Source organism: Agrilus planipennis, unplaced genomic scaffold, assembly GCF_000699045.2.
Source record: "Agrilus planipennis isolate EAB-ADULT unplaced genomic scaffold, Apla_2.0 scaffold299, whole genome shotgun sequence".
NCBI lineage: Eukaryota > Metazoa > Arthropoda > Insecta > Coleoptera > Buprestidae > Agrilus > Agrilus planipennis.
The window spans coordinates 1,000-21,229 of record NW_020439049.1 but is presented as its reverse complement, the minus strand read 5'-3'; the positions used below and the strand labels follow the sequence as shown (position 1 = coordinate 21,229).

Here is a 20,230-nt window from a genome sequence, read left to right as displayed (position 1 = left end):
ACATTTCTTCGGAATCGTTACCAGTTTCTTTCCTTTGGGATGTATTTTCTGAGTCAACTTCCATTGGTTGATCGTTGGCCACTTCGTTATTCTCTTCTTCATTTTTTGTGGAATCATTTTCGTTTATACTCTCTTTTGTCTCTTCTTCTTCTTCTTCTTCTTTCGACACTTTTCTTTTCCTTAAAACAGATTTGGAATTTTCCAACGAGTCGTCATCATCCAAATCAATCACTTCAGCCGTCGACTTGCTATCCACTTTTAATGAACTTCGTTCTTCAGGTCTCCTCATTAATCCCAAAACGTCGAGCATACTGTGAGTAACAGCAGCAGTTTTTGCAGCTTCCTCTGATGGGTAGGCTGATTTCCTTTCGCATTCAGCTAAATGTTTCGCTAGCATATTGCCTGCAAAAAGTAGGTTAGTAATGATAATTAATTTATTTGTTCGAAAAAGTTTATTACCTTCATCACTTTTGTAACCACATATGCAGTACATTGTGAAAGGTAACGAGTGAACTGGCAATGAAGACTTTAGATCTTTACAAATGTCTTTATGTAATTTCACTGCAAACTGACAACACGTTGTGTATTCGCAACCAGAACACGTTTCTGCGGTCCTGTAAAAATTATTATAGAAATGAAATATTACACAATTAACCTACATTCGCATAATAAATGTCATTTTCTACATAATTAATTTTAAATAGTCTAATAAAATTATCGTATAACTTACTTATAATGTTGCCGAGCTGTTACGAAGTTTTTGCATTCATTGCATCGAAGGACATTAGGCGCGTTTACTGTCAAATTACTCAGATTTAGTTCGACGTCTTGTTCCCAGGCATGCCGGTCCTGTTTTGACTTAGGTACCATAAGAGCGTTTCGTGACGACGTAACCGGCACGAGACCAGGTTTGCGACGCAAAGATGAGTGCATCTTCAACTGATGATCTTTGAGCGTCTCCTTCTGTATGAACCACAGCGCGCATTTGTTGCATTTTTTCGCCAAAGCTTTTTTTTGGTGTTTCTGCAAATGCTGCATGAAGTAGTTGAGGTTTTGGGGTAGTACGCGACCGCCTGACCATACAGTTGTCGATTTCAAACAGAATGGGCACTGGATAGTAGATCCATTTTCATGATATGAATAAAAGTGATCGATAGCAGTACGATGACAAGATGAACGGAAACCGCACGTACCGCATTGATAAGGCAATTCAGCGGGCACGTGTTCTTTCGACATGTGTTTGCCGAGAGCGAACGAATTGGCGAATCGTTGTTCACATATAAGACATACGTAACCTTCGCCGAACTTGGTCTCGTATGGATGTGACGTTAATATGTGTTTAGTGAGCCCTTCTTGCGTAGCGACGCTCGACAAGCAATAACGACACTGTTGCACGTTACCGACGACGCTATGCGCGTGGGAAAATAGATGGCTCATTAGTTTTAGGTTGTTGCCGAAGTATGAACGACACATCGAACATTTCACTAACCATGTGCCCTTGGCCTCACTGTTATTACCGTTCATTGTCCCGTAATAATAATTCTCGAGCGGTACCAGTTGCTCTGGTACGTCTGGGGACAGCGTACGTGGAGGTTTATTAGGTTCAGACGCGTTAGTGATAACAGACGGTGAAGTAACTGCTGAAGTGATCAATTTTGGCACAACCGGTGTGACAGTGGCGGTAGTAGGAGCTGGAGATGTAGGCTGTTGGCGGCCTCTTTGTCGAGAACGTTTCGCTGTCGAAATCGGTGTTGGTGCTGGTTCGACCGTTTTTGCAGGCGCACTTGACACTAAAGTATTTACGATGCTCCAGTTCTTAAACGGATTTACAGCAACCTTATTTAATCTTATGATAAGAGCTTGTCCTNATATATATATATATATGTATTATGTACAGTCATTAACCACATAACAAATTACAATTGCAATGATGAATTACTTCATAATCTAATGTAGGTACTACTTAAAAGAAAAAAAATATACTAAACATTTTCCAAACTTTGTGGTTTATGCACCAATAATAATTATTTCCATTTTTTTAGTTCATAATAATATCTTCTCTTGCATTGACGTTACTTTACCTACTGATCATTTTCAGCCACCTTTGGGTCATTGTCGATCTCTTGATTACTACTGGTTATTGTCTGTTCTCCTTCTCCCTGATCTTGTTCCGTTTCTCCAGACTCTTCACTATTGTCAGGTTTCGAGGTTTTATCTTCCTCTTCATCTGTGTTCTTTTCGTCGCTTTTTGCATTTGCTTCAACTGTTTCCATCAATGCTTCACCTGTTTCTTCTTTATCATGAGAATTTTTCTCTTCATCTACGTCCATGGGCTTTTCGTCAATCGACGTTTTACTACTGTTTTTGGTGAGTTCACTTTCAACAGTTTCATCAACTTCTTCAGATATTTTTTCTTCTACGAGGTTTTCTGTTGATTCATTTCGAATATCTTTAGTGTTCTCAGCCAATGCTTCTTCTGAATCTTTATCAATCTTATCCTCCTGTTTTGACATTTCTTCGGAATCGTTACCAGTTTCTTTCCTTTGGGATGTATTTTCTGAGTCAACTTCCATTGGTTGATCGTTGGCCACTTCGTTATTCTCTTCTTCATTTTTTGTGGAATCATTTTCGTTTATACTCTCTTTTGTCTCTTCTTCTTCTTCTTCTTCTTTCGACACTTTTCTTTTCCTTAAAACAGATTTGGAATTTTCCAACGAGTCGTCATCATCCAAATCAATCACTTCAGCCGTCGACTTGCTATCCACTTTTAATGAACTTCGTTCTTCAGGTCTCCTCATTAATCCCAAAACGTCGAGCATACTGTGAGTAACAGCAGCAGTTTTTGCAGCTTCCTCTGATGGGTAGGCTGATTTCCTTTCGCATTCAGCTAAATGTTTCGCTAGCATATTGCCTGCAAAAAGTAGGTTAGTAATGATAATTAATTTATTTGTTCGAAAAAGTTTATTACCTTCATCACTTTTGTAACCACATATGCAGTACATTGTGAAAGGTAACGAGTGAACTGGCAATGAAGACTTTAGATCTTTACAAATGTCTTTATGTAATTTCACTGCAAACTGACAACACGTTGTGTATTCGCAACCAGAACACGTTTCTGCGGTCCTGTAAAAATTATTATAGAAATGAAATATTACACAATTAACATACATTCGCATAATAAATGTCATTTTCTACATAATTAATTTTAAATAGTCTAATAAAATTATCGTATAACTTACTTATAATGTTGCCGAGCTGTTACGAAGTTTTTGCATTCATTGCATCGAAGGACATTAGGCGCGTTTACTGTCAAATTACTCAGATTTAGTTCGACGTCTTGTTCCCAGGCATGCCGGTCCTGTTTTGACTTAGGTACCATAAGAGCGTTTCGTGACGACGTAACCGGCACGAGACCAGGTTTGCGACGCAAAGATGAGTGCATCTTCAACTGATGATCTTTGAGCGTCTCCTTCTGTATGAACCACAGCGCGCATTTGTTGCATTTTTTCGCCAAAGCTTTTTTTTGGTGTTTCTGCAAATGCTGCATGAAGTAGTTGAGGTTTTGGGGTAGTACGCGACCGCCTGACCATACAGTTGTCGATTTCAAACAGAATGGGCACTGGATAGTAGATCCATTTTCATGATATGAATAAAAGTGATCGATAGCAGTACGATGACAAGATGAACGGAAACCGCACGTACCGCATTGATAAGGCAATTCAGCGGGCACGTGTTCTTTCGACATGTGTTTGCCGAGAGCGAACGAATTGGCGAATCGTTGTTCACATATAAGACATACGTAACCTTCGCCGAACTTGGTCTCGTATGGATGTGACGTTAATATGTGTTTAGTGAGCCCTTCTTGCGTAGCGACGCTCGACAAGCAATAACGACACTGTTGCACGTTACCGACGACGCTATGCGCGTGGGAAAATAGATGGCTCATTAGTTTTAGGTTGTTGCCGAAGTATGAACGACACATCGAACATTTCACTAACCATGTGCCCTTGGCCTCACTGTTATTACCGTTCATTGTCCCGTAATAATAATTCTCGAGCGGTACCAGTTGCTCTGGTACGTCTGGGGACAGGGTACGTGGAGGTTTATTAGGTTCAGACGCGTTAGTGATAACAGACGGTGAAGTAACTGCTGAAGTGATCAATTTTGGCACAACCGGTGTGACAGTGGCGGTAGTAGGAGCTGGAGATGTAGGCTGTTGGCGGCCTCTTTGTCGAGAACGTTTCGCTGTCGAAATCGGTGTTGGTGCTGGTTCGACCGTTTTTGCAGGCGCACTTGACACTAAAGTATTTACGATGCTCCAGTTCTTAAACGGATTTACAGCAACCTTATTTAATCTTATGATAAGAGCTTGTCCTACCAAATAAGAAGAGAAAAAAATAACTTAATCGACCAAGTAACATTACAAAGAAATACAAAGAAACGATAAAAAATGTAGAAAATAATCTCAAAGATTATAATTAACTTTATTGCTACTAATATTAACATTTGTGTTATACTCCACCAATGTAAAGTGTAATATTTCTTAAAAAATACATACTTAATATTTATGAAGTATTAGTTGCAAGGTACCGATCAAATATTTAATAATCATTACAGCGGTGGGGTTTACTTAAAAAAAAAAAGATCAAATACTGACCTGTATCGGCACGAGTTTGTTCGGATAAGTGCATGACGAGGCTATCAAAAGCTTGAGATGGTGTCGGTCCAAACCATTCTCTCCACACCAATTCGTCCAAAAATTGTTGAATTATTTGTCTTGATAAGAGAGACAATGTATTCTGGAACATCCTAGGTACGATCCTTCTCAGATACTCCATGATTGCATGATTTGATGCACCTAAATCGGACGACGTAGACTGTTGTACATGTGCAAAACCCATCTGGTGCAATGTGCTCTTATCTACCGTTAGATCTGTTACAATTACACTTTCAGGATGTACCCACTGCACCAGGGGTGCCAGGATTTTAGAGAAACGTTTTTTATAATTACGATCACCCTCTGCTAACGGTTCAACAGACCACAGTCGAATCAGTTTTTGTTCAGGTTCAAGTAGACCCAACACCTCCACTTTTACTTGACGTTGCTGGCCATCTTGTGATGTGGTACCCAATGAGATAACACCCACTTCAACTCGTTTTCCTGGACCGCCTAATGGTACCAAATGCGTGTGTAATGCTACGGTACAAACCGCTCTCAAACACGTGTACATTCCCTTTACGTACAAATTGTCCACCTTCACCTAATAAAAAGAAGATGTATTAAGGTTAGTACGCTTTTAAATAAAATAGTACACCTAAGAAAACATCATAGTAAGATTAGTAAAGAACAATAAAATCAAATATAAATTATAGTCTTACCCACTGAACGACATTTTGAACATTAGTTTGACATGCCCAATGGTATATAAGTTTCAAAATTACACTAGGTGGATGAGGAGATCCTTCAAATAACGATCCACTAAATACCGATACGAACCTCTGAGGACAGCATTCAGATATCCAAACGTAGCCTCCAGAATACGGAAACTTAGATACATCACTGTACATGCCCAACTTTAATTTTGAGTTTGGATGTACGCTACAACTCTGCTCAGACCGAACAAGGCCTTGTTGTATCAACCTGAAAGATAAACATGAAAATCTTGTTCTTGCGATTGCAACAAAAATGCTTCTTCTCATCAATGATACGAATGATCAAAAGCAAATTATTTCTTTATATTCAATACTTACCATTCAGTAAACTTTGTGTGAACATGCATGAGTACTGTTTTGACTTTGGCGTCCAGTTTCGATCTGTCTGCGTTACCAGTCTCTTTAACTCGTAAATGGGGTCTAGCTACGACCACGAGAGAAGGAAAAGTCTTGCCTTGTAATTTATTGAATGAAATTTCGCGCGAATCAGCCGCCGGCCGGCCATCATCTGACGTCAAGTCGACAACACCACTAGTGGCGGAACTTCTACCAAACCCTCCACCAGCACTCAATCCCCCAACTGCTGTCGTCTCCGCTGGTCTTGTTTGCATTACCACTGGTGACTGTTGTTGGGATTGCTAAAACACTTTTAAAATCAATATATTTAAATAATAAAATTAGGCGGTTTTTTACCTTTGTGCTGCCCTGTTTTTGAACAGTTGTTGATTTTGGTGGAGTGGTTTTCTGGACCACAGGCGAGGGAGGTGGTGCTGCAAGTTTACCACGTCTGCTTCGCGTTTGCCTCGTGNAAAAATATATAGTATAAAATGCCTTTTTGCAGGGATAGAAGCTATCACAATACTATACTAATACACAGAACTATAAATAATAATTTCCGAACATTCCAGAACATTCCCGATTCTTCCGCTTCATTCTAGGTAATTCTACTTGAGGATAATTCTAGAGAACTTCCATTTTATTCAATAGCATTTCACTCTATAAAATAGAATTATATGCATTTGCAGTTTTATTGTATTTATAAGTAGAAATGATGGGGAGGGGGGGGGCAACTTTGAAAGTAAACATGTTATTATTGATGGGTAAAGATCCTAAATCATTTCAGTTACAGTTTAGGTGATCTATCGATCAAATAATTAAAAAGATGTATATATAAAATTATTTCGTTTCTGTTTTTGAGTCATCAATCTTCGTTCGTATGCTAATACTTCAACTTTCGAATAATACTAACATTGCCACTTACGCATTACTTGTATGGAGGTGTATTGTAATAATATTCTTCAGGTAATTCCATATTGTTTTTTTAACGTTACTATATACATCTTTGGAGGATTTTGGTGCATATATATGGACGCGATAAGATGCGTCGCGACGCAATTGGAAAAGGATTTTAGACGAAGTTTACGCAACATAGGACCGTCATATATTCCCGCCGAATTAAAAATACTTTACATGTCTCTCAACGAACTACTTCAGGATTTTAGTAGCGCATTATCGTATTCCTTAATATTTTTATTCTTGTTTCTATTCGTAACTGTTATTTTAAGTATTTACGGCCTGGTATCTCAATTATCCCAAGGAATAACATGGAAAGACGTACCTCACGCTGTTACGGCAATAATGGCACTTGCTGTCCTGTATATCTCGTGCGAAGCGGCAGAAAAAACAACAACAAGCGTAAGCATTCAAATTTCAAAAAAAGAAAAAATCGTTTTATTTAAATAATAAAATTAGGCGGTTTTTTACCTTTGTGCTGCCCTGTTTTTGAACAGTTGTTGATTTTGGTGGAGTGGTTTTCTGGACCACAGGCGAGGGAGGTGGTGCTGCAAGTTTACCACGTCTGCTTCGCGTTTGCCTCGTGGAGGTAGGAGAAGATATAGTGGACTTTTGAGTTTGTGGCGCTGCCTGTACTTGACTGGTGGGAACATTGGTGGTGGGAACAATTGTACCAACAACCAGACCCAAACGGGCGTCCATCACCAACTGATAAGAGTTGGGATTATTTCCTTTTGTCGATTGCAAGACAACATTTTGCGATCCTGCACATAAAAAACTCTGCATTCAAAGATGAGTAAATTTCAATGTTTTTTAACTACAGAATATTAAAACAATTTTTACATTATCATCTAGTCAAAGTTACAACTATACTGCACTAAAAAAAAAGCCAACTACATCTACAACTAAGGGATGGGTATCTACTAAATAAAACTCAATATAAAAATGAAAAGTAGAGTTAAAGATTTGCTGTTCAAATAACCACAAAGGGATTCTCAATCGAAAAACCAAACTCATTACCAGCTTTAGCAGGATAAACTAGACCTGGTGGATTGCTTCCTAGTTGAAACACAGTTGTCTGTTCCCCTTGATAAATGACCTCTGCTCCCAACTGCTTTGTAATTTGATCAAGATGCATGCTCATGTCGTTTATTTCTTTTTGTGTTCTGTTGTGCAACTCAAGCTGAGCTGAAGTGAGTTCTTCAGGCCATGCATCCAACTGCAATGTTTCCTCACCATATCGGACAGTTTTTAAGACAATAACATCACGATCTATAAAAATACAAATCAAAAATGTTGTTTTAAATACTTATACTACATTGTATGTATATTACCTGCTGACGATTTTCTATAGCTTAGACGGTATTTTTTCTTTGGAGGCATTTCTTCAACTGGAATTACCTAAAAAACAAGACAGAAGATATACAAGGATTAATTTTATAATAAACAGGCATACATCGTCATCAGAAGGTACCGTGTATGTATCAGGATCATCTTCATCATCGGCATACGCAGATGAAGAAAGAAGTTGTAAATTTTTTAGGGCCTCCTTGCTAGCTGCTCGTCTACTTCGAGGCATTATCACTTATTTAATTGTGCCTACGACAAAGTTGTATCTTATTGGCATTATACACTATTAGCTGTTGTTTTGTGCAAACTATCTTACAGAAGCAATACAAAAACAACGTGAAATCCGATAGAAAAATCAAAAACACTTATAATACAACTGTAAGGAGAAGATTTTCGTAAATAGTAATTATTAATGATACCTGTAATTAATGTATGTTTTCACTTATATTATTAAGTTAAAAGTTATTGGTGATTCATGATTAATTAAAATAGAAAGAAAACACATACAAGAATGAGTTGATAAGTTGTTTATACAACTTATATTACCCTTTGAAAATCACTTCTGCTGTATTTTGTTTCTATATGTAATTAATAACATAAAGTACTCCTAATAGTCGCACCGCTTTGTAATGGTGTAACGCCGATGTAAATAATTTTTGAAAATTTGTTTATAAGCTATCTCAAGGTACTTAGTTAGATAATAAGCAGAGACTTGTAGATAGTATAACCGCCGCAACTGTTTTATAGTTTGCATTTAACCTTAATTATAGAATTTATACACACCTCTAATATTTGAATATTTTATAGAATATGACCAAAATATCCGTTATTAGAATGCTTTCACATGAAAATAATGTATTAATTGTTATTAATCACGAAATTAACATAGAAAGCATCATAGCACCACTCGCTACACATTAGTACATTATTGTGAACGTGCCTTTCGGCTTCGGTTTTTGTAAAATAAAGGAGTGTTCACATAAACTTGAAATTGTAAGCTAAAGCTATAACATTCACAAGGACATGAAAACGAAATAAATATATTTCGTTTATTAGGATATAAATAGGATTATTAAAGAACAACCGAACAGCAAAAAATTAAGTTGAATAAGAACTGTAAGGTATACATACATATAATGGCGGTAAATGCATTTTTGACAGTTGTCGTTGTTTATTAGAAAAATCATGCGTTTACGACAACTTGGGAGTTTTTAAACTAGACAGAAATTCTTTTACACTTAGGCATATCATAAATATGCATTAAACTCACCTCCAAAACACTTCTTTTCAAGTTAAACCTTATTTATAAACTATCTGTCAAACACACATCATGAAATGTTCGGCCATATTGTAAACTGCTCATATATGCTATAAGCCGTGGGTGTCGTGTGTACACGTTAAATGTGTTGCCTAATACAACGCAACATGTTACAGATTAAAAATAAAAAAAGCGCTACTTTCAAATAACTTCTATATTTTTAAAATTAAATTGTTAAAGTACTAGTTGATGATTTAGATTTAAAATTTTATTTGTTGTGCTACTTAAGTTGATTATGAATTATAAAAGCGAATTGATTTTTTAGATAAAATATGTGTATTATTTATTACTCTATTTCATTATTGTTCATCTGTTATCGAATTCAAAATTACTTGTAATAGGCCTAATAAGTAGTCGCAATTCAATTTAATTGTCAAAGTTTACCGTAAAAATGAAATGTCATTTTAATGATGAGTTAAAAGTAGGTTTAATATACCAATTAAAATGAGTGACACCTATAATTGATTATTTTCCAATAAAATTCAATTACATAAATAGCTTTGCAACACAACTATTTCCACTAATACTGTTCTATAACTTGAACATTTATAAAAAATGGATTTAATCGTAAATCCTATAATAAAAAAAATTAGTTGCCTAACACTTTTTGCTGAAGCGCAAAAAAATAAAAAGCATAGCTTTGTTTTTATTTATCCGAAAAATAAGGCAACAAGAATTTTCCCTTCTTCCTATTTCTCAAAATTTAAAAATGGCATAATTTACAACGACATAAGCGTGGTGGTAAGAATACTTCAAATAGGGGCCATTTTTCCAGTAAAAGCGACAAAGAATGGAGAATTCCGATTTTCTAAATTTATATTCGCGTATTCAGTGTTAATTTTCGCAATGTTGTCTACCATAACAGCTTATTTGGTATTTAGCAATGTAAAAATTAAAAAAACAGAAGGTCGTTTTGAAGACGTGGTAATTGAGTATTTGTTTCAATTTTACTTAACTCCTATAATTACTTTTCCCTTACATTGGGTGGAAAGCGCTAAAATGGCCGAAATATTTAGTAAATGGTACTTGTTCGAGGACCTATATCGAAAAATTATTGGAAATAAAATATTGATTCGCAAAAAAAGAAAATATACCATCGTCACTATTGGTTTATGGCTTATGTCAAGCGGAATGATGTTTGCTTTGTACATAACATTAGCTGAATTTGAAGCCCTTAAGGTAAAGATTATTTACTATAACAGAGCACACTTGATTGTAGTAGTTATTTAGGCTCACAACTAGATTTGAAAATTTTATACGCCAGAAGGCTGAGACTGACAAAAGTGAGTTTCTTTGTAACAAAAACATGTAGAGTATATAAATATCGTTCCTATTTATACATAAGCAACAGTTTACTTTGTAATTAGGAGAGTACTTACCGAAATTAAAAAGTTCTAATACACTATTTACACACAATTGTCAGTTGATAACTTTTTGTATAAATAATCTTTTCTTAAAAGAATATGACGTTAAACGTTATTCAAATTTTGTTTTTGAAGTAAAATAGTTAAAGCCTACTATAACTTTGCCACATGTTATTTTAATACTCTTATCTGTTCTGCACTATCAAAAATGCCAATAAAGCGTAATATGAAAGATACATAACTTAAAAATGAAAAAATTATGAAAAACGTTCATGAAAAATATGGGAGAAGGTGCTTTAAACAGAGACAAACGTTATATCTCAGAATCGTCATATTCCTATAAGGAAAGTCATGGACGTGACCACGACAATTTCCACTTCGTTCGTGTTGTCTTTTCTCATCTTATCCTCGTGATGATAAGTAATCAAACATCAATTGCAATCGAAAAATATTTATTTACATAAAAAATTGTTTAAAACTCCTTCCCATCCAATTTATTTCTGGAGCATAAGGTTACTGTAGGAAAAGACAACACTTATGAAGTGAATGTCATGTCGCTTATTTGTTTACAACAATTGAGCACCGTTAGTGTTGAAAATTGTAATAGCTTTTGTACTTGTATGGAGGTGTATTGTAATAATATTCTTCAGGTAATTCCATATTGTTTTTTTAACGTTACTATATACATCTTTGGAGGATTTTGGTGCATATATATGGACGCGATAAGATGCGTCGCGACGCAATTGGAAAAGGATTTTAGACGAAGTTTACGCAACATAGGACCGTCATATATTCCCGCCGAATTAAAAATACTTTACATGTCTCTCAACGAACTACTTCAGGATTTTAGTAGCGCATTATCGTATTCCTTAATATTTTTATTCTTGTTTCTATTCGTAACTGTTATTTTAAGTATTTACGGCCTGGTATCTCAATTATCCCAAGGAATAACATGGAAAGACGTACCTCACGCTGTTACGGCAATAATGGCACTTGCTGTCCTGTATATCTCGTGCGAAGCGGCAGAAAAAACAACAACAAGCGTAAGCATTCAAATTTCAAAAAAAGAAAAAATCGTTTTATTTAAATAATAAATTAATAGAAAAGACAGTAGATTATATATAGATTTAGTAATTATATCAAAAAAAAATCTGAAATGAGACATAGGTACTCTACAATGCGTAGTTACACTTACTGAGCTAATTTAAACGCCAATATGAAATTACAAGTGAGTAAGTCAGAAAGCACGTGTTGTAATGTCATATGGTATGCGGAATTACCTGTTAGACTGTGGACATAGGGGTAATGTAGGGAAGGAGCATAAACTAGTGAGGTGGAGGCTATCAGGGGGAAAACGGTGAGGTATGTAGCATGTGCCTAGATACTATTGGCTGCACGTACTGTCAAACACGACGTCACCATGACGACATTTTGATATGATAGCTTAATTATTCTACGAGACTAAATTATAATTCTGAAATTGATAAATTAGAAATAAAAGCTTTCTAGATCATCTATGCTAAAAAAGTAAAAAAAAATCTCTAATTTTATAATGACTTCTATACATTTAAATTAATCGTAATTAAGCAATGATCAAGTACAGAGACGTAACCACTAAGATTTAGGCACCACTGTAGGGGCCCATTACTCACCCCCCTGAGAGCTTTCACTCTCCTATTATCCCTCTGCCCGGGTGCCAAATGACCAAACAAAAACTAGCCCTCTTCGCTCTTGTCACATTTCGTCACGTTATGCAATAGCCCCCTTACCCCTGTTATCGAACTTTTTCAGAGATATTTTTAAAAAATAAAATAGGGCGCTTTTATCGTATTTCCTTCTATTCGTATTTCGTGTTGTATAATATGTTACATATAAATGTATTAATGCATTTTTAGCTGAAAAGGAATTTTCAAAAGCCTCTATTACTTTTGGATACTACGTGGATGCGGCATGAAACTAAAAAAGAGGTACATCATACAATATTGATAAAATCGTTTATAATTCTTTTGAAAATTTTGCAAATATTAAACTCATCATTTCTTCGATTATTGTTAATTCTTGAAAAAAAAAAAAACTAAAGCACTTCAGAGTATCTTAAGGCGAAACATCTGTTATAGATTGTCGCCATACAAAGCCTTTAACATTGAAATACATTGATTTTTTTAAACTGTTCAAAACTTTTATGTTTCTGTATAGTTATGCAAAATTTAATTGCAGATAACGTCTTTCTTAAGAGCAACTCTAATGAATAATTCAGATGTCAATATAAGCGGATTTTTTACCGTGAACAGAGGGATGTTCGGAGCAGTTAAATAATAAATAAATATAGTGGTTAAAACATGAACAATTAATATTGTACTTTCAGCTTATGTCAACGATGGCAACGTATCTCATTGTTTTACTTCAGTTTCAAATTATACTTCCAGAAGAAATGGAAGAAGAAAATATTGTTAATAACAGCACTTCTTACAATGATTACCTACCCACTGAAGTAACAGATTATGGATATACATTTAATATTTAGATTAACTTTTAGAAATAGACGTTTCTTAATTAGGTTGTTTATTTCAAGATAATGGTATTAGAAGAGTATTTAAATAAAAAAATATAAACTGGCAACATCTTATGTTACAATAAATATTAAATATTTTGTTTGGTGGTATATTTTATTTAGCGTCAGGGGTTACAAATAATTCCACTTCCAATATTTTAAAAAAAAAATTAGGTAATCAAAATTGTTCTCCAACAGGCTTTAAAATTAATTCATGCACCTAAAAACAAAACGTAGATATACCTATTGTATATTTGAAAACATGCACAGTATTATATATTAAAAAATATATATCTTCATCGGATGACAGCAGGACACTGTAAATGTCAACAAAACATTAATCAAATACCGGACGGTCACCGGTACCGTGTGTAAAATAACTTTAGTCGACGGATTAAGGTCCGTGTATAAGAAACCTTCCGGGTGATACTTACGCTACTTACTGATTGACTCTTACATATAATTCAATTTAATTATCAATAAATTGTACCTGAACATGTTGCGGAGTTGTCAAAACATATTTAATAGCATCTGCGACATCTTGGGGCTTCAATTGTGGAATTGAAGAGTCAGTGTCAAGGTTCGAGCAGGATACACTGGATTCCGAGGCAACAACTCCAGGACTTATACTCTAACGTAAAAAGTTACTTTTTACAGAGTTACAGTGAATTATATAAGCAAATGCCTTTATAAAAATATTGGGTTTACTTATTGACAATAGGTTGTACAGGAAATTGATAGAAATGAACAAAGTTTGAGCCACATGAGGCACGACGAAATCTGATGGAACATGCAGGCCTCATGTGGCAAAGAAAAAGCGCGCCAGTAATGAGATTTCCCGTTAGACTCCTCATGAGCACTCCGGGAATAAAACCGGCGATCTGAAGTGCGATAGGCATACCTTAAGAGTTTTTCATAATGCACGATGTCTACAGAGTACGAACAAAAGCAAATGAGAAACTGGACGAAAAAAGCTTTAAAAGGAAATTCTTAAGCTCAAAATTATATACTGTATTTTTTTTTACTTTTTGTCCGACCTTTCTTTTAGTTTCTTTTCACGTTTTACAAGCATTTGTGCATCAGTCTACCCTCGTATAATCGTATGGGGATGCAAATGTTCAAAAGTTTGTTTATATCATTTCTTACCGTCACTTTTATTTTCAAATTACAATTCATCAATTCACGTCTCAACGTTTCCGTTAATGCGGTAACAGCAAATTTTGCAGCAGCGTATACATTAACGCTTGTACCAGGAAAGTATGGTATGGTGTGTCCGGCAATGCTATTCATATGTATGATATGGCCACTGGTCTGGTGTGTCCTCATGTCTCGGACGGCTTCTCTTGTGGCAATGCATAAACCAAAAACGTTTGTTTCGAACACTTCTTTCCATTTTTGAGTGTCGCCGTCTATTAGACTGGTATGTCTGGCAACTCCAGCGTTGTTGATAAGAATGTGAACGGGGCCCAAATTGCTTTTTATCCACTTAAAACCGGTTAAAATTTCGTTTTCGTTGGTTATATCCACCATCAAAACATACAGTTTACCCTTTTCGTGTTGTAATTTCTCGAACAATTCCTGTACTCGTTCCTTTTTACGAGCGAAACCAGCCACCTAAGGAAGTTGTAATTCGTAACTACTCCGAATTCTCCAATTTTTCTTAATGTTTTTAATGATATAGGTAGTTCATTAATCGTTATTATGTTATACGCACATATCAAAATTTTTATAAATAATACGATAATACATTATAATTTTGGAAAGTGGAAATTTAAAAGCTACCATTAGAATTTAAAACGTTCTTTGGTAACTTCTGCGAATGGTCTTCTTGTTTGTCCAACGTAAACTTTTGATTTCTTATGTCTTTTTGTTATTTTTAATTTGAATGAGATTTTTTGTTTTGCTTTAGAAATTGATAACATTAAATTTATAAGGATATATTTGTCTTATAATTTTATTATTGGGGACTTATTTTCAGAAAACTATTAAACGAAAACATCCTTAAGACAATATTGAATTTTTAATGATAAATACCGCCTTAATTAATAATTACAGATTTTACAACTATGCATATTTTTCATTTTTTTTTTGGCAAAATCGGTGGTTAGAACATAAACTTCCACGCTTACCAAAACACCCTCCTTGACCATCATTTCCGCTATAGCCGCACCAATTCCTGTTGTAACCCCTGTCACTATGGCAACTTTGTTGACCCATCGTTCCATTTAACATAAAATTTTATTTTATTTATTTTTTTATTGTCATAAAAACGTAATGTTTATGTCAAAATTGACTTTACGTTTCAATGAATTAGCCAACTTGCAATGTTTGTTTATTAGATATACCGTGTTCTTTATTATCTCGTAAATCAGACGCCGCAAAATAATTTGCTGTCCTAAATAATATTTATAAGATATTTTTATAGTTTTCAGTGTAACTAGTTTACATAAAATAATAACAAACGAAATAAAATGTAGAATGTACGGGACCTCCAGTTTCTAGGTCCAAATTGCTTCTTATACTTATTGAAAGTATTTTGGCCTTGTTTTGGATTTCATTAAAAACGACTTCTCAAAATTTGGAGGCCCTTTCCCAACACCAGAGAGCCGATGCGGGCCGCCCCTTCTATCCCCCTGTATTCACATATAATTCTTCTTCGACTAATTTTTTGGCTGTAGCAGCAATTTTTGTTTTTATTATAACAGTTACTAGTGTTTGCAGTAAGTAAGTACCAAGAATTACAATGTTTCATATTGCTACTCAGATAATGTACAAAAGATTAAAATTATTTTATTTAATTTTGCATTATTTCATATGACAAATAAAATCAAAAATATTTTTTATCATACTTTCGCTGATAAATTGAAAAAATGAATTTTTACATTTGATATATGAAGGGAATTCCAAAAGTAAGATCTCCAAAGCTCCATGAAGATTGTCCCTTTACTTAAAGGGATCTTTTAACTAAACAAATGAATAAAAAATACACGTTACTTTTAATTCTTTATGCGTTATATACATTTAGGATGATTCTAGGTGTGTAACGTGTCATGTTCTGATGTCGATTAATAAACCAGAACAAAAGAAGATATAACGCGGTGCAAACGCAAAATATTAAATTTCACAGTCAAAGACTAAAAATGCACTACACAATTTCTCCAACTGCAGTTAATGTTAATTCGCGTATCTGAAATACAACACTCTTAATATAAACAAACCCCAAAATTTTTGCATTTGTTACCTGAACTGTTGGGGGTGTTCCTAACACGTAAATTACTACATCTGCCACTTCTTCAGCGGTTACTCCAGGAATATCTTCGACCACGTCCTGAGGGACATACCCTGCCGCCTTTCTGAAGTCAGTTTTGACTACTCCAGGACTCACGCTCTTTAACAAAACATTTAAAATTAATTAGGGCGTAACTGTATAAGAATTCCCTGGTGATGGATCCTTACAGTTATTTTAATTTTCAACTTTTCTTCATTAAATTCGTTAAGTAGGGCTTCTGTTAACGCCGTTACTGCATATTTTGATGCATAATACATGTTCAATGGTAACTTAATTACCCTATGACCAAGCATACTATTGATGTGAACGATGTGACCGTCTATTTTGTTTTCTTTCATTTGTCTTACAGCTTCCCTTGTCGCAACAGAAAGGCCCAAAACATTCACGTCAAGCACTTGTTTCCATTTTTCGTAATCACCATCGCTTAGGGTGGTATTCAAGGCAATTCCAGCGTTGTTCACGAGAATGTGAACTGGACCTAAATTCTCTTTCACCCATTTAAACGCATTTATGATTTCCTCGGGCTTTGTTAGATCCACTTTTAAGGCATGTAATTTTCCTTTTTCTCCATCGAGTTTTTTAGAAAGGATTTCTATTGGTTCCTTACGTCTAGCAAGACCAACTACCTAAATTGTTACGACATTTTATATTGATGGATTTAGTACTTGTGCAGTTTTAATGAACTCTTTATGACAAATTCTGTTATTTTATGAATCATTCCATTGCATGTTATTATAATGAAAATTGTGTCGCTCTTTTGAAAATGAAGAAACCTAGTAAAAGTTGATATAGTAAGTTAAGAGCTTGTTGGACATACACATCTGCTTTACTAATTTTTACTAAATTACTTGAAAATTAATACAGTATGGGTACTCAAAATAGTTATAACTAGACATCGGATTATATTCACTATCAAAATGCCAAAATATGCATGCAAATATGCACTAAAAAAGGGTGAAATATGCACAATAAAAAAACCATTTATAATTAGAATTTACGTTTTCGACGTCAACTGACGTTACCGGACAGAACTTGAAATTTGGCGCCATTCCTGCAGAGACCTCTTCAGGAAGAGTTTGTCCGGTACCGTTGATAAATGCGTCAATTTTCTTTATTTCGTCAAGACCGGGGTTTTTATACAAAACTGCATTTAATTTGCCACGAACCTTTTGCGATATTGAACTCGGAAGGGCGTTACTCTGTTCAATCATTTTTTCTAATATTTTCACAAAGGAAGATTTTTAGTTTCTAGTTTTTCAATTGCATCGGATATATTGCTGAAACCTGTGGAGTCGACGGCATAATAAAACACGCCTAACACGTATAACTACTGAAATAAGCACTGTTAATGAAAAAGTACCAAAATATGCAAAAACTCTATAAAATAGAATTATATGCATTTGCAGTTTTATTGTATTTATAAGTAGAAATGATGGGGAGGGGGGGGGCAACTTTGAAAGTAAACATGTTATTATTGATGGGTAAAGATCCTAAATCATTTCAGTTACAGTTTAGGTGATCTATCGATCAAATAATTAAAAAGATGTATATATAAAATTATTTCGTTTCTGTTTTTGAGTCATCAATCTTCGTTCGTATGCTAATACTTCAACTTTCGAATAATACTAACATTGCCACTTACGCATAATATTTAAAAAATTTCGTGAAAATGATTGCGCTGGGAGCTTAAAAGATATTATGTATGTAAAACAGGGTAGGTACCATCTTTAATAATAATAATTCGTTTAGCAAATGGTCATTGCATTAATGGCTATATTATACGAGTAGGTAAAATAAAACAAAAAAAAATTTCAAAAGCCATACTTGTAGTCCTTCCTTAACCAATTTTTCAGCAAGGACTGCACCAATTCCAGCGCTAGCTCCTGTAACAATAGCAACTTTGCCGACCCAGCGATTCATTTTGATTAGGTATTTGCAAATGCTACAATAAATACAATATTTTCACTTTTTACCGGAGAAATTTAGAGTAAAATGAAAATTTTGGCGTATGTTTAAATATGTTTACACTTTATGTATGACTCCTTGTTTAAGTTTGTACTTGCTACTTCGCATGGCACTGCTAAATTACACTGCGCTATTAATAATACTGATAGAAAACCCATGAAAACATCGAATGGCATTCAAATGCGATAATGCTTGACTGATTATTACTTGCGTATGTACATGTATATCATACAAAAGTATGCACAATCAATTCCAGTTTTCGTTTGTATTTTACACCATAGAAACACATGTGTAGGCGGTCGTGCCAATAAATATGTATTTTAAATACGTACTTTATTACGTAATTCCACACATTAATCCTTTTTTTCTCTTTCTTTGAAGATAATACTTTAGGTAGTAGGTAATCAATTTCATACTCATAAGGTCGTCAGTCCTAAGACTAGTTGGACACACACCTCCACTCCTTCCTAATCTACTTAGGTAATATTTATTTAAATTTTTTATAATAATATGAAAAATCAAACAAAACTATAATACATATGAGTACAAATAAGAGCCAATAAAGGTATAATCAATATAATATATATTAGAAATAAATAAATCTTATACCCTTATTGATAGAAACGGAAAGTATAACTACAATCAGGGCCGGATTTTCTCTTAATGTCGCCCTGGGTACCGTAAAGATTCCGCCCCACTATACCCATTTTCTACACAAAATGGGTAGGTGTTCAGAATACTTTTTGATTTTTCGCTATAAAAATAAAATAAAATTGAGAAGTTTCTGAATTCAGGCCAATTTTCGAAAAAGGAGTATTCATCAGATTTCGACGTTTTGAGATCATAGGATGTTAAAACTCAAAAAACTACGCTTCATGCCGTAAATGTCATCAAAATCAGTCGATCCGTTCGAAAATATTGTTAGCGAAAAAAATTAATTTTATTTTTTTGAAACATTCAAATTCCTAGTGAAATCGAGATTTGGTAGTCAGCTATCTATATCTGTTTGCACTTTGCAATATTAACAAATGCTGTTGGTTAATTCACTTAAAAGATATTTTTTACACACTTTTTTCAGCATTTATGATAGCGCAATTTTTTTTCTCAGGCCCCGAATTTCACCGCGCCTGGAAATTTGCCGCCTTGCACTAACCCCTAGTGTTGATCTAGCACTGGTCACAGTGCATATGAATGTATACGCTACAAATATAGATAATTAGTTTATGAGGAACAGATAAGAAAATCGATCTTTTCAACAGGAAAAAGAAGTATATTGATATATAGGAAAATAATTTGCTAAAGGGAGCCCCGACATTTCCATTATGTTGGAGCCACTACAGGCACAGGTATACTTCTTTAAACCGAGATCTAAATCGATCTTCACAATAGTTGAACGTACCGTCGAAATTTATGAAGTTCTTAAGTTACAAGCCAAAAACTGTTCCCATAACAATTACACGAAGAAAATGAAAAAAAAAATTGCCTAAATATTAAAGCGATATTTACAATTTATCCCACTAGCCCGCTGTTTCGTAAGCGAAAAGAATAAAAATTACAATTTGGATCCGAATTTGTAAAAATAAAATCCCAGCAGAAATAAATTTACTAGGTATTTTAGTTGATATTACACATTTAATTGAAAAAATTAAGACACTTGAAATATTTTT

At 34.5% G+C, this 20,230-nt stretch overlaps 4 protein-coding genes across 10 annotated transcripts; 1 reads left to right on the top strand and 3 right to left on the bottom strand.

Moving 5' to 3' along the window:
- Positions 1-1,869: 1,869 nt before the first annotated feature.
- Positions 1,870-9,432, bottom strand: LOC108740812. 6 transcript variants are annotated; one of them, XM_018475295.2, is made up of 13 exons: positions 9,347-9,432; positions 8,183-8,325; positions 8,061-8,127; positions 7,747-7,998; positions 7,307-7,490; positions 6,127-6,235; positions 5,752-6,071; positions 5,380-5,641; positions 4,658-5,261; positions 3,240-4,374; positions 2,969-3,123; positions 2,325-2,911; positions 1,870-2,279 (listed from the first exon to the last, which is right to left on the bottom strand). In XM_018475295.2, exons 2-13 carry the CDS (start codon positions 8,303-8,305, stop codon positions 2,082-2,084), a joined length of 3,996 nt encoding a protein of 1,331 aa, XP_018330797.2. In that variant the 5' UTR covers positions 8,306-8,325; positions 9,347-9,432; the 3' UTR covers positions 1,870-2,081. The 6 variants fall into 6 exon arrangements, with proteins under 6 accessions (XP_018330797.2, XP_025832717.1, XP_025832721.1 ...); XM_025976932.1 differs by having other exon boundaries at positions 1,870-2,911; XM_025976936.1 differs by having other exon boundaries at positions 1,870-2,911; positions 7,771-7,998.
- LOC108740810 (gustatory and odorant receptor 24) lies at positions 9,213-13,295 on the top strand. The gene is made up of 6 exons (XM_018475294.1): positions 9,213-9,218; positions 10,184-10,573; positions 11,409-11,801; positions 12,654-12,725; positions 12,976-13,065; positions 13,124-13,295. The coding sequence occupies exons 1-6, from the start codon at positions 9,213-9,215 to the stop codon at positions 13,280-13,282; spliced, it is 1,110 nt and encodes a 369-aa protein (XP_018330796.1). The 3' UTR covers positions 13,283-13,295.
- Positions 13,296-13,398: 103 nt separating this feature from the next.
- Positions 13,399-16,020, bottom strand: LOC108740809 (farnesol dehydrogenase-like). 2 transcript variants are annotated; one of them, XM_025976938.1, is made up of 4 exons: positions 15,439-15,540; positions 14,456-14,923; positions 13,800-13,940; positions 13,399-13,529 (listed from the first exon to the last, which is right to left on the bottom strand). In XM_025976938.1, exons 1-4 carry the CDS (start codon positions 15,532-15,534, stop codon positions 13,488-13,490), a joined length of 747 nt encoding a protein of 248 aa, XP_025832723.1. In that variant the 5' UTR covers positions 15,535-15,540; the 3' UTR covers positions 13,399-13,487. The 2 variants fall into 2 exon arrangements, with proteins under 2 accessions (XP_025832723.1, XP_025832722.1); XM_025976937.1 differs by lacking the exon at positions 13,399-13,529 and having other exon boundaries at positions 13,847-14,370; positions 14,404-14,923; positions 15,439-16,020.
- Positions 16,021-16,286: 266 nt separating this feature from the next.
- Positions 16,287-18,518, bottom strand: LOC108740821 (farnesol dehydrogenase). The gene is made up of 4 exons (XM_018475302.2): positions 18,423-18,518; positions 16,766-17,224; positions 16,551-16,697; positions 16,287-16,496 (listed from the first exon to the last, which is right to left on the bottom strand). The coding sequence occupies exons 1-4, from the start codon at positions 18,516-18,518 to the stop codon at positions 16,455-16,457; spliced, it is 744 nt and encodes a 247-aa protein (XP_018330804.1). The 3' UTR covers positions 16,287-16,454.
- Positions 18,519-20,230: the final 1,712 nt, after the last annotated feature.